The sequence below is a fragment of the Cyprinodon tularosa genome, unplaced genomic scaffold (genome assembly GCF_016077235.1).
Source record: "Cyprinodon tularosa strain WSP-4 unplaced genomic scaffold, ASM1607723v1 ctg333, whole genome shotgun sequence".
NCBI lineage: Eukaryota > Metazoa > Chordata > Actinopteri > Cyprinodontiformes > Cyprinodontidae > Cyprinodon > Cyprinodon tularosa.
The window spans coordinates 1,041,421-1,054,479 of NW_024039045.1; the positions used below are offsets into that span (position 1 = coordinate 1,041,421).

Genomic DNA, 13,059 nt, shown 5'->3' on the forward strand with positions numbered 1-13,059 from the left:
GTCACGACAAAACCTTGGGGATGGGGAGCGTTCAAGATCAAAACGTTGCACAGGAACCATAGAAACATGGGATTTGATTGTTTCAAGGTCTATGCTCTGCTGTGGCATGTTTTTTTTTTCTTAAAATAAATAAACTCAACGGGATTTAAGGGCAGGATGACATATCAATTTACAGATGGAACATATTGGCTTTTCCAGACTGTATTAACCATTCCTTTAATTAAAAGCTCTGCATTTGTCCATCCATTCCTCAATTTTTGCAGGTTGTCATATTCAAAGCCTATTTATATACCCATTGTGAATTTTATTATTTATACCCGAAAATAGCCGATTTTTAATAATTTTAACCAGTATTTTTTTTATTCCAGATCTTTTCCTGCACTTATCCACTGTGATCTTATACTGGTCTTTGCAGGACCAATATAAACACACTGAGCTAAACTGTGGTTGCTTCATGTTGAAAGAAACTTTATTTCTGCCCCCAAATTACAGACAAAAACAAACCAAAAAGAAAAAAAAAACCTGAATGGTATAAAGCAATAACTTTAGCTCTTTAAAAGAATTTTAATGACAAAAGTTTAAGCCAACAGCGCATCTATCAAACTGGTTTACAATGCTGGAGGAAGTGATCAAAGCAAACCAGCAAAACTAGTTCAGTGATTTAATCAAAGTCCAGACCTACTTGTGATTAGGGCTGGGTATTTTCGCCAAAGTCCTAATCGATTCGATTTTGATTCATACAGTTCTAAATCGATTAATCGCGATTCAATCTGTTTTTACAACAATGAAAGTGGTTCAACTGTGTTTCAAAATACTCATGTATTTTATTTTTTCCTGTCATATCAAACACAAAGTGCAAACTTGTAAATCGGACAATTTAAACTTGAGATGTGCACAAAACTGTATCAAAAATGCAAACTTGTTTGTGAAAAGTGAAGCCTCACTCAAGCAAGCAGACGTGACACAGCGGGGACACAGCAGACATGCATGAGCTTCATTATCTCCACTGCACAAACCATATTTGCAGCGATGTCTGTAACAACTACAGGGTGTTTGCTGGTCAGCCCCCATTTGTTAATGTCTTCAGTTAACCTATTGGCTATATTTGCAGCTGTCTGGCTTGAAGTCATCTTGACTCCATCTTTCCTGCTCATTTGAATGCGTGTCACTCTAAAAATAATCGATCTCATTCCCTAGACATTGATTTTGCAAAAATGTAAAGGAATCGATTCAAAATCGATTAAATCGACCTACTTGTGATTCAAATGTGGTGACAAAACCATGTTATGGGTAAAAAGGCCCCAATGTTACTTTTCTGCAAAGGTTGGTTTGAAAAGCTTGAAAAAATCGTTTAAAAAAGAAAAAAAAAAACAGTTATCAATGATATTAAAGACAGGAAGCAGATAATCTACGACAAGTATTTAGTATAAAGATGTTGATTGTACATTCACTGGTTGCACACAAAAAATATTCATTGTTATTGAAGGGTGAATTAATGTGACTTAAAATGTAAAGAGCTTTAAGTGATCTGTATATTCAAAATCATTTAAAGTTGGGTTATTAACTGTTTAATGTTGCTCATTTACAGCCATAATCTCCATCTGCAAAGATGGAGAATAAGAATAAAAAAGTGTCAATAAACACTTGATAAAGATAAAGCTTCCACAACAGTAAAGGATCTGTAAACTTTTAATGATTCTGCAAATAATATTCTCATCTGGATAAATAAAACATAGAAATGCAGACATGCTTTCTCCATCTCTCCTTGAATTTTCTTTTCTATTTAATGAAAAAAAAACAAAAAAAAAACATGTGACTTCAAAAATGAATCCTTTCGTCTCCAAACTGCAGCTGTTGTGGATTGCAGATAGGAAATCTGAAATCCCCATTTCCATCTGGATGCAACTCATAAGTTGTGACAAAAGTTTATTATAACTATTATTATTTTTAACAATATACAATCTGAAACAAAACCCTTATAAGGACAGAGAGAGTAGGATGAGAGTTGTTGGGTTAAGCTTCTCCCTTCAAAAGCCGTGCGGAGTGATCTGTATTGTGACTTCCCATGTCTGCATGCTTTGCACGAATTCAGCCCGAACCTCTCGAAAACTTCATATGAAAAAGAGATACAGTTGAGATATTTACACCAAATAACAAGAATCACTGGTGAGGATGCCTTCTGAGGCTAAAATGAATGACAGGAGGTAAAGAGAAAGGTCAGAGCCCTGCAGCTTCACACAAAATATGAGGTTATGCTTTTTGCAAACACACGCAGAATCTGCAGAATCCTCACCCTCTGCATGCTTCTGGTTAAAGAGCAATTAGGAAACAAATAAAGGTAAATAAAGGAATTAAGGAAAAAAAAAAAACAACAAAAACATTTAGGTAATCAACAAGACAAATACATATTTTGGAGCAAGAACCTTAAGGATTTAGCTTTAGTGAAAATTCTGATGTTCTAAACATCATCAGATCTCTGCAGCACGTCGCTTGAAACAAACGCTACTTCTATTGAAATGATCCTGCCTGCTTTGGGGACCATTTATGGGTTGGTTTAAAAATCAAGGATAAAAAATGTCTAGGTGACTCTGAGACCCTCATAAGTTAGCAATGAGAGGCAATGGGTCTCAAAGTTCCATTTTTTTGGGGTGATAACAAAAGAAAATAAGAAGGGAGGAAAAAAGTACAGCATTGTTTCCTATTTTGTAGTGTTACACAATGTCAGCTCTCCTCAGACACACAAAAAAGAAACACTCAACATCCAATCAGTTCATTCCATATGTTGCTCCTTCCTCTTTCATCGCTCAGATGCAGGTGTGATGTGAAGGGATGCTGCGTTTACATGGCCTCCGCCCAGCGCTGCAGGTCCTCCATGTCGTCCTCGTCTTCTTCTTTCTTGGCTAGTAGGTGAAAAGAAATTTTAAAAAAGACATAAGAGTCAGGAGGCGAAAATTAGCTCTGTTTGCAACTTTATGGGGATTTTAATGGAACACACCAAAAGAGAAAGAAACAATATATACATATCATGGCATGCATACACAACCCTCCCCCCTCAACAATCAGTATCTAGGGCAGTTCCTTAAAATACGACTCAGTGCAAGTAGAAATAAATACAAGTTGAGAAAGGTTAGATTATTAGTCCTTTAAAGTGGCACAATTTTCTCATTTGGGTTCAAAACCAGAGAAATGCTGGAACCTTCCAAAAAAAATGAACCTTCCAAAAAAATGAAAAAAAAAAGAAAATGTGAAAAGTATGACACTGTAGTAGGGCCAGGCTATAATTTTTTTTTATTTCGAGAATAAAGTTGAAACATTACGAGAATTAATTCATAAAATTACGGAGAATTAAGGTTGTAACATTACAAGAATTAAGGTTTTAACATTACGAGAATAGAGTCATAAATTTAAGAGAATGAAGTCGTAGTATTACAAGAATTAAGGACGTAACATTAAGAGAATTAAGGTTGTAACATTACAAGAATAAAGTCGTAACATTATGAGAATTAGGTTTTAACATTACGGCAATAAAGTCGTAATATTACAAGAATAAAGCAGTAACATTACAAGAATTAAGGTTTTAACATTGCGAGAATAAAGTCTTAACATTACAAGATTAAAAACGCAACAAGATTAAAGTCGTAACATTACAAGAATAAAGTCGTAACATTACGAGAATAAAGTTGTAACATTATGAGAATAGTCAGAAAATACAGAGAATAAAGTTGTAACATTACAAGAATAGAGTCATAATATTATGAGAATAGAGTCATAAAGTTAAGAGAATAAAGTCATAATATTACCAGAATAAAGTTGAGTTTTATGACAACTAGAAGCACTTTCTTCCCTAAAATGAGGAATGTCCAGCATCATGTGAAGTAATACTTTGCCAGAGGTTCGAAAAATAAGGAAATCTTTTAGCACACCAGTATCAAATTGGGCAGTATGTCAAAGCAGCGCTGGTCAGCCGACAGATCGGAAGTTCAAAGCTTTCTTTCTGAAACAGGTTGTGGTATGATGACTTCATTCTGGTAAATCTACAACTTTATTCTCGAAATAAAATAAAATAAAAAATAAAAATCTCTAGCCTGGCCCTAATACTCCGTCGTGGAAAAGCAAACTCACCAGGTCTGGAAGGTAATGAAGTAGAAGGCACGTTGGGGAGGGGGACGTTCTCTGGTCCTCCGATCTCCAGCAGGTTTTTGTCCAGCTCCTCTTGTTCCAGCTCATCCAGCTCTGCCAGCAGCTCATCCTTACAGAGAGACGGATCAACAACAAAGATTAAAACCAACTCTACACACGGCTAAGATAGAAATGAAAACACTGGGAAGGATCTCATGTTTTGGTGGCTAAACCTGATTTTGAAAGAGGGAAATCTGAATCAGAACTAAATCAGGATTCTTTTGGTCACACTAGTAAAACCATAAGAGGATTTTCTTAGGGTCGCCCTGTGCACAGAATACGGCTGGCTATGTGGAATTACTCTATGAATGAAGACATTTAGATTAAAAGTCAAACTGTAACAGTTGTATGAAAGGAGATTGAGCTCAACCCGAAGCAAAAAGCTGACCAAGAGTTCTGGTTTACCAGATTAACTGACTTGGTTTAACGGCTCACATCTTTCCAGGGTTGGACTCACCTCATCAAACTCTTCTCCAAAGCCAACGGGTTTAGAAATGGCGTCAGAGATTTCCTGAGCCAGCTCCTGCTGCTCCGTAATGTCTTGCATGAGGTCGTCCACTTTGTCAATGTCCCTGAAACGATGACAAGAGGAGAAAATTATTTAAACGAATATAAAAAAAGAGCAAAACTCAACAGGATTAAAGTCATTTTATGATGTTGAGGGCTTCTCTCACATATTCTCATGGGCAGACTTCATGGCCTTGGCAGCAAAGCCCATGTTCTTCAGCACCTCCGTGTTGGTGTTGGCGTTTTCCAGTGCCTCCCTCTGGAACTCGATGGTGGACAGCGTGCCATCGATCTGGGCCAGCTGTTTCTCGTACCTCTTCTTTCTTTTCAAAGCCTGCAGGGCGGCTGGGAGCAAAAAAAGAAGAGGATGAGGCATCAGGATGAAGGTTCATTTGCAAATTATTACCTTTTGTTGGGAATTATTCATCCCCAGTGGAGTTTTGCTTTTATAACTTAAATAAGACATTTAATGAAACAGTTATGCATCTGATTAGTCAAATACTTGAAATGAAATAATCATATTGCTTCTTAACAATTTTGGAATATAAGACAAAATACACCTTAAAAAAAATCTTGCCACCACTGATAAGGATCTGTAAGAAAGCAGCTGCTGTAAACAGCAAACTTAAAGGATTATTTTATTTTAACACCTATACTTCCTTTTAAATTTTTCATTAATTTCCTCTGATTGCAGATATATTTCCTGTCTTATTTATAATTTCCTTGGATATAACGCCTTCCTGTGTTTCCCTTTTTGAGGAATTAGGCCTTCCTTTCACCACATTCATACCCTAGAGGGAGCAAAGTTATTGGATTACATACAAAATATAAATTCACAAGTCTCAGAATTGTAAAAAAGTTACATTTATATTTTTTTATTTGTGGTTTTGTTGTTTTATAAAAAACTGACAAGTAGTCATTATTTTCTATTATATATACCTTCTTATTTTCTGTTAGTTTTACTCGTTGTACATCATATAAGCTTGGTTAATAATAATAAAAAATAAAAAATAAACAATAACTGCCTACCTGAAGTCAAATCTAACCAAAATGATATAAGCTCACCTTTAAAATGCAGGCAAAGTATTTTTGTCATGAAATTAAGGCGAGGGAAACCTCTCTTTTAGTCTTCTTCTTTGAAAAGCACCATTTTAAGAGAAGACAATGATCTGTTTCCTCCAACAAATAGACAAATATTATTAAATATTTTTCAACATGGTGCCAAATGATTATTTCTTTAGGCTTTTCTATTTTCACTGGTGCATTTTCTATATGGAGGACATTTTGTTTGAATATTGTTGCAAGAAATGAAACTTTTTTTTACATGGAAATAAAATAAAATTCATAAATAAAACGTTGAACTTTGTTATAACTAATAAAAGGTTTAGAGAGAAACTTTGCTATTTTCTTAGATTTTATTTTTTCAATTTTATAACTTTATTTCTTCAATTTTTCTTCTTTTTTTCAGATTTTATAAAGATTTTGACTTTTTAAATTGCATTTCGCGGTTCACATTCTCTTCACTATTAATGTTGTCGCCAACATCCATGCTGACCAATAGAAATGCATCTCTGCGCCTCAACCCAGTGAAAAGCCCGCCCCCAGAAGTAAACAGAATGTGGTCTGTGAAATATAACGTGAAACAAAAGAAATTCGTAAAACTCAATCTGATAAGAAAAAATTGACCAATTAAATTTAAAAAAGTTAAAAAAAAAAATCTAATCTGAGAAAACAGTAAAATACCTCTGAAATTTTTATAAAAAGTGTTCTTTGCTTGCAGTAATAATTCAGTAAATATCTCCCTAAAGTTATAGGATCTTCATTCAGGAGAGAGCACATCTACTAATGGATGCATCCATTACTTCTTTGTAGAGCCTGTTAATTTAGGAAGTCTTCCTCACCGCCATGGCCTCTCTCTACATTTTCAAGATGGTGGATTGAGCCCCAGTGACCGTTTCACACAACCCCTGGTTTTCTGTGCTTCTCCACCTCACATACTGTCTTTTTTATAAATAATTTGTAATGATCAATTAAATAGAATTGTGTGCTGATTTTAGTTTAGTGCACAGGGTGAGAGATGTTCTGGTATTTACTCTGATTTTGGTGGATTTCTAATGATCAGGTGAGTCAACAACACCAGAGCTCATCAGGATGATGACATCATTAGATGCTTCATACATCAAACATCGTTGTTCTACTTGGGATGTCTTAAACCTATAACCTGATTAGGCCCATTTCTTAGAATTATGTGTTAAAATATTTTCTAAGAGTCTGACTGTGGGAAGATGCTTAGCAATGTATCTTTTCTCCCTTCCTGCATCTGTTATTGCACACCGGTGATCAATGGGCTGAAATATCCCTATTTATAAAGAGAAGTAAAAACAAGTGACCATTTTGCAATATATATCCAATTACAGTCTTGGGTGAAAGCTAAAGGATAGCAACTTACTCCGTTTTTAATGATAAATAACGATTTTCAAAGTACACTAGGCAACAAGAAAGCCATATCTGTTACGCAATTAAGATTTTTGCTACAGTGCAGGTTTTAAAACCAGTGTAATGGACTTCATGTCATCATTTTTGTTTTAATTTGTTGTGTAAATACAGCAGAGCTGTGGTGTTTTCCTTCAACACTGTCATAAGAATCTCACCCCAGCCCGTTCCTGGAGACCAAGCTCTACAAGTTACCTTCAGACCCAAACTCTTAGGATTAACCTAACCTGGATGACTCTGGATCTTACAAAGATGGCTGTTACTAAGATGAGCAAGGTGTTGTAAAAAAAAAAGAAAAAAAAGGACAAACTGGAGAATATTATGTTCTCAGCCACATAAGTCAAACACACAGAGCACCATTATGACATTCATACGTCACCCTGGGCTGAGTCAGTGTGTCAACCATTGTTAAGTTGGAGCCGCAAATAATTAACATGGAGGCCAAATGCTGAACGTAATGCTGACACAGCGCATTTCCACTTCATTCACTACAAACCCTCCAATGCTATAGCTCTTTCCACTGTCAGGTCAGGTGTCATGATATATATTATTATTTTTCTTTTTTTTTTAGGGCTGCAACAAACGATTACTTTACAGATCCATTAATCTGCAGAAAATTTTTTCTAATAATAATAATTGGATATTCAAAGGTTCCACAAAGCACATTTTTTACCAAATCAAAGCAGGTGTAACTAAACTTTTACACTTTAGTTGTTGTGGATTGAGCATATTGACTATCAAATTACTCTTTTTTTATCCTTAATGCAAAATGTTCATATTTTTTTTTTTTTTACAATTTTGATACAATTACTGCTCCAAGTATGTTACTCTGTCAGCTAAAGGCATGTTTTAGAGTCTCTAAACTTCAGTTAACGATTAATCGATTACTAATTTAATCATCAGATCAATGTTGCCCTGCTATGGTCTGGCGACCTCTCGCCCGTAGACAGCTGGAGATAGAAACCAGCACCCCCCACGACCCTGCATCCACCCTGCTGGATGGATGGATATGTCAATAATCGATTAATGAAATTAATCGTTTCAGCTCTATTATATATATATATATATATATATATATATATATATATATATATATATAATTATAAAATTTTATTCAGTTCAGTTCAAATTCAGAACCAATTGATCAGAAAGATGTTTTCTCTAGATTAACTTTAAATGCTAAAAGGAGCATATTTGCTATCCAGTCTGATAAAAGCATTAAAAACTAAGAAGGAACTTCTTGGAATAACGATTCAGGTCAGAAACATAAACAGGAATGGGATCATCTGATCACCCACAAAAAAGTCTTATCGTTGCACTTCTAATTTGTTTTACTGATTTTTCATCTTAGAAGATATGAAAATATGGTACATAATGACACAAACATTACTACTAATTTATAACAAATCTGTCAGATTTTTGTGGGATTAACTTAGTAAAAATTAAAGAGCCTTTAGCATTAGACTCAGGTGGAAACACGCCCACCTCTCTGACAGCTCCTAACCTTTATCCTCACACTTTGTGTTGCTATCTTGGCAAACAATCAGTAAAGGAGGACCTTTAATTATTTCTTCCGGCTTCTAAGTATCCAATCCTCAGATCATCGCAAAGATCATGCTAGATAAATGCTGAGAAACACGTTAAACAGACGTTAATGTGCCAAAAATAATTTACTTGGAATTAAAATGAGTAAAAATATATATTTATAAGTGTGTGATTTAAGCAGCTTCCCTGGGTGTCGCCCATAGAGGATGGAGCCTGCCAACAGCTCGGAAAGTTAGCCCATCATGCTAATGCGCTGGCTAACGTTTGGTTGGTTGGTGGCTGACCTGACCTCTGACCACCGAAGATAAGACACTAGGGGAAACAGACCCACTTTATTTCTCACCTCTTTTGTTTTTTGTGCCGTTTTTCTTGGCAATCTGCAGCTCCTGTTCGATTTTTTTCTCTAAAAATTCCTGTTTCTTCGTTAGCATCTCCTCCGTTTCACGGAGTTTCTGGATCGCCTCCTGTGGACTCGGTCCCTTTCCCCCTTTTCCTCCTCCTCCAAATATCTTGCCGAACAACGACATGTCTGGGCTACAAAGGAGCTCTCGCTTAAAAATGCGAAAAAATAAAACAGAGCTTAGGAGAAACGCAGGCTCCTGAAAGGCCACCCAGCTAAAGGCTACCCGATACTTCGCCCAACCTGGAAGGATTGTTGATGTTTTTTTACTTCCTGGATAAGGCCCGACGACGTTTGTTGCTAGACAACAGTAGTGGGCGTCGCCTATTGTCTCTTTGTCTCCCTCTGCTGGACTATTAACGCAACTGCTAAAACCACAAACCTGCATTCAGCACATTGCAAAACTATTTAAAGTATATTTATTTATTTATTGCTCATTCGATGCTCGAAATTATGGAGTATTAGAGCCAGACGAAACATTTTTATTGTTTTTGACAGGTTGTAATATAATGAGAAAAATTGATAGAATTCAGAGAATAAAGTCATTGCATTACGATAATAAAGAGATAACGTTGTAAATTCGTAATATTAAGAAAATAAAGGGATATTACCAGATGAAAATCATAATATTACGGGAATAAAGTCATAAACAACAACAAACAAAAACATAAATGAAAAGTAAAAACACAATTATATATATATATATATATATATATATATATATATATATATATATATATATATATATATATATATATATATATATATATGGAAGGTGAATTTCCACCTCACGATGAAAAAAATAATGCAACTGCTTTTAGCATTTACTCAATTATGTTAAGCTAATTTAACACAATTGGTTTATGTCCATCCCTGCTAACAGGAAACAATTGTGTTATAGTAACTAAATATGATTAAGTAAATGCCAAATACACTTGCATTATTTTTTCATTTCAGCTCCTAAATCGTATTCTTCCAGCATTGCTCATAAGTATTTTGGCAAACAAACGTAGACCATAAATGTTCAGTTTAATCTCATTACCATTATCTCATTACCTTTCCTTTACATGAGGCTATGTCCTCCACATGGCTTGCAAACAAACTATAAGTGGTATTTCTTTCACTCAAAAAAAGAAACTTTCTTCATACTCCTTTTTAAAGGAGTGTGAAGAAGCAGAGTGTTGGCAGAACAATCACTTGATTTCTGCAGATTCTCCATAAAGAAGGTGGCCCTGTGTTTCCTGATATCAGTAGCATGGTTAGACAAGAAGCACTTTGTGACGCACAAATGTTTTTTTAAAAGCCTACTGCTAATAAATTGATACTTGTGACAAATGTGTTTATTTCACTGACAGTAAAAAGATCAGAGATAAAATGATTATGCTTTTGCACGTATATACTTCTGCCAGCATGACTAACGTTTAAAGCTGAGGAAGTCAAATTTATTGGAATGCAAAATAAACTTGGGTTATTTTTTTTAACATCATACCAAGGTTAAATGAGCCTCCTCCCCTGCTTGGTTAAACTACACACCTTCCTTCAGGTTTAAGTTTTAGGACTCACATCTTAAGGGAAATTCCATCACTCCAAATCATGGTGCTCCCTCCTCTGTGCCTTGAAGGGAAGATTTCCTGGTTCTGTATGCTGGTGAAGACTCTCAGTCATCCAGGTCATTGTCGTTCCAAAAAAAGAAAATGCAGATTGGAACGGATCCGCTCTAATTTGCATGTTTTCAAAACAAAAACAAGGCTTTGTTTGGCTACTGTATAAATCCTCAAACTCAACGCTATTCCTAATATTTTGAATTGAAAAAGCTTCCTGAATGCGAGGCGAAACGTCTTCAAACTTGGAAACAAAGTCCAGTGGATACATTTTTTAAATTTTTTTTTTTTTTAGAGGTTAGTTCTGTTTTGTAGACCTGCTTTCTCTTCATTAATTTACCTTAACAGTAAGATTTTGTCAAAATGCAAAAGAGGACCATTTGGAGGGTAAATGTCTGTGAAAAAGAGAAAACGTAGTCTTCTCTACAGCAATATACTTTAAGTCAAATATGTTTTACATAATCCTTTAAAACAACAAGATCACTGTGTACCAAAACCATCCAACAGTTATTATATTTTAGTTTGTTTTAAGGGAATATGCTTTTCAAGCAAATAGGATGATCTGTGGCAATTAACTGAAGATTTAATGAATAAAAGCAACATTACGGGAAACTTAAAAAAATCCTAAAGATTAAATCATCACTAACCCTAAAGGTACACATACATATAAACGTATAACCATGTTTAGTTTGTTTTATTGGGAAACATATTTTGGAGCAGATAGGTTATCTCTAATATAAAAGTCAGTTTCAATACAAAAACTATATCTACTGATGTTAACTAAAAGTTTACTTCTCATGGGAAAAAACGGGTTCAACTCATCTAAAGAATGAAGAACTAGTTCAAGTCATTGTTAAACATAGCTTTAAATAATAATAAAAAAAAAATCGGGATTTATCAGACTAGAAGCATTTCTGCTCTATTAAACAAAGAAGACAAAGGCTGACAGAAAAAAATACCCTGATTTTCAAGATTTTAGAGAAGTTTTTTTTTTTTTTTTATCAAAATGAAAACCTCTTGACTGGTGTCATTTTATTGATTCTGTTATAAACTTCACTCTATGTCAGAAAAAACAAAAAGTTACTCCAACAGTCAAGCCTGTGCCGGTCTGGGCCTGCTGTCAGTGATGGAGCTATGAACTCTGATGGAGCAGAAAATTCCCCATTAAGAACATCCAATAATTAGTCCATCCATGAGGCAAACCTGGGTTATGGCGGAGGACAACGAACCAAAATACACCATAAGGTCAAAAGCACAGAAATAGAATCAATAGAGGTTTGAAGACATTTTATAGAGATAGTAAAGACTAATTCCCAGATGAAGTCAGTCATTCCCTTAAAGGTGGCACAACCAGTTATTTATAGTTTAAAGGTGAAATGACTTTCCCAGAGGCAGGTTCTGGTGGATTGCTCATTTTTCTCCAATTAAAAACAAGCTAAACAGCTTTTTAGAATTTACTCAGGTTATTGATGTGTTATTTTAATCTGTTTATCTGAATCTTTAAGAGATAAAAAGCAAAAAAAGAACATGGAGGGACACTTAAAGCAATAAAAATGTTTCTGTTCGAATGATGACTATATTTAAGTTGACGTCTCACAGACTGAAACTTTAAGGAAAACATACAGAAGTAACAACCAGTTTGGGGGAAGGTTATGTATCGTAATTTATTGTGATGCTACATGACCCATCATGGCTGTTCAATTACTCGTTTTACTACGTTTGCGTGTTCATATGTACATACAAAAGAGTATCCAATGACTATGTGATTACACTGCTGAGACTGTACCAGTGCGGGAGAGGTCTAAAGCATATATATACCTTCACCTTTTCCTTTAATGTAGTGCGTATGAACAGGTCAGTTCTCATAAACGCCCCCAAATGTCTCTGCACAGCCACACCCCATCTGCTTCAGGCAACGAAAGACACGCATTTCTCCCGTTTTCTGAAACAAAAAGTGGTTTATAAAGGCGTCTGCTTTAAGATAAATATAGCAGTAAGCCTGTGAGCAACAGCGGTGGATGAGAAACTAAAATGGTAAATCAAAAAGAGTAAAGCAGTTAAAACCAAGACTTAACATGGTCCCTTTTCGAAAAGACAGGCTTTGTTTGCTTTGCGTGAAGAATTTCACACCCTTAGAATAAATAACAGCAGTTGTAAACCAGTTTAATTCATGCAGGTTGTGGTATAGGGTTATAAAAATTACTTATTTTTAAAATAACATAGGAGCAAAAGCCAAAAAAAAAAGGGGGGGCTTTGATGACTGGTATTAACATATAGTGGACAAAAAGAGATTTTCTAAACTGATTTCCTATAGATTTAACATCTGGTCTGCAG

The 13,059-nt window shown here is 35.1% G+C and overlaps 1 protein-coding gene across 1 annotated transcript; it reads right to left on the reverse strand.

The window, feature by feature from the left end:
- Positions 1 to 1,673: 1,673 nt before the first annotated feature.
- On the reverse strand, positions 1,674 to 9,411 carry LOC119789253 (charged multivesicular body protein 4b). Its single transcript, XM_038294074.1, has 5 exons — positions 9,068 to 9,411; positions 4,854 to 5,031; positions 4,637 to 4,751; positions 4,123 to 4,249; positions 1,674 to 2,900 (listed from the first exon to the last, which is right to left on the reverse strand). Exons 1-5 carry the CDS (start codon positions 9,249 to 9,251, stop codon positions 2,839 to 2,841), a joined length of 666 nt encoding a protein of 221 aa, XP_038150002.1. The 5' UTR covers positions 9,252 to 9,411; the 3' UTR covers positions 1,674 to 2,838.
- Between the last annotated feature and the right edge of the window lie 3,648 nt (positions 9,412 to 13,059).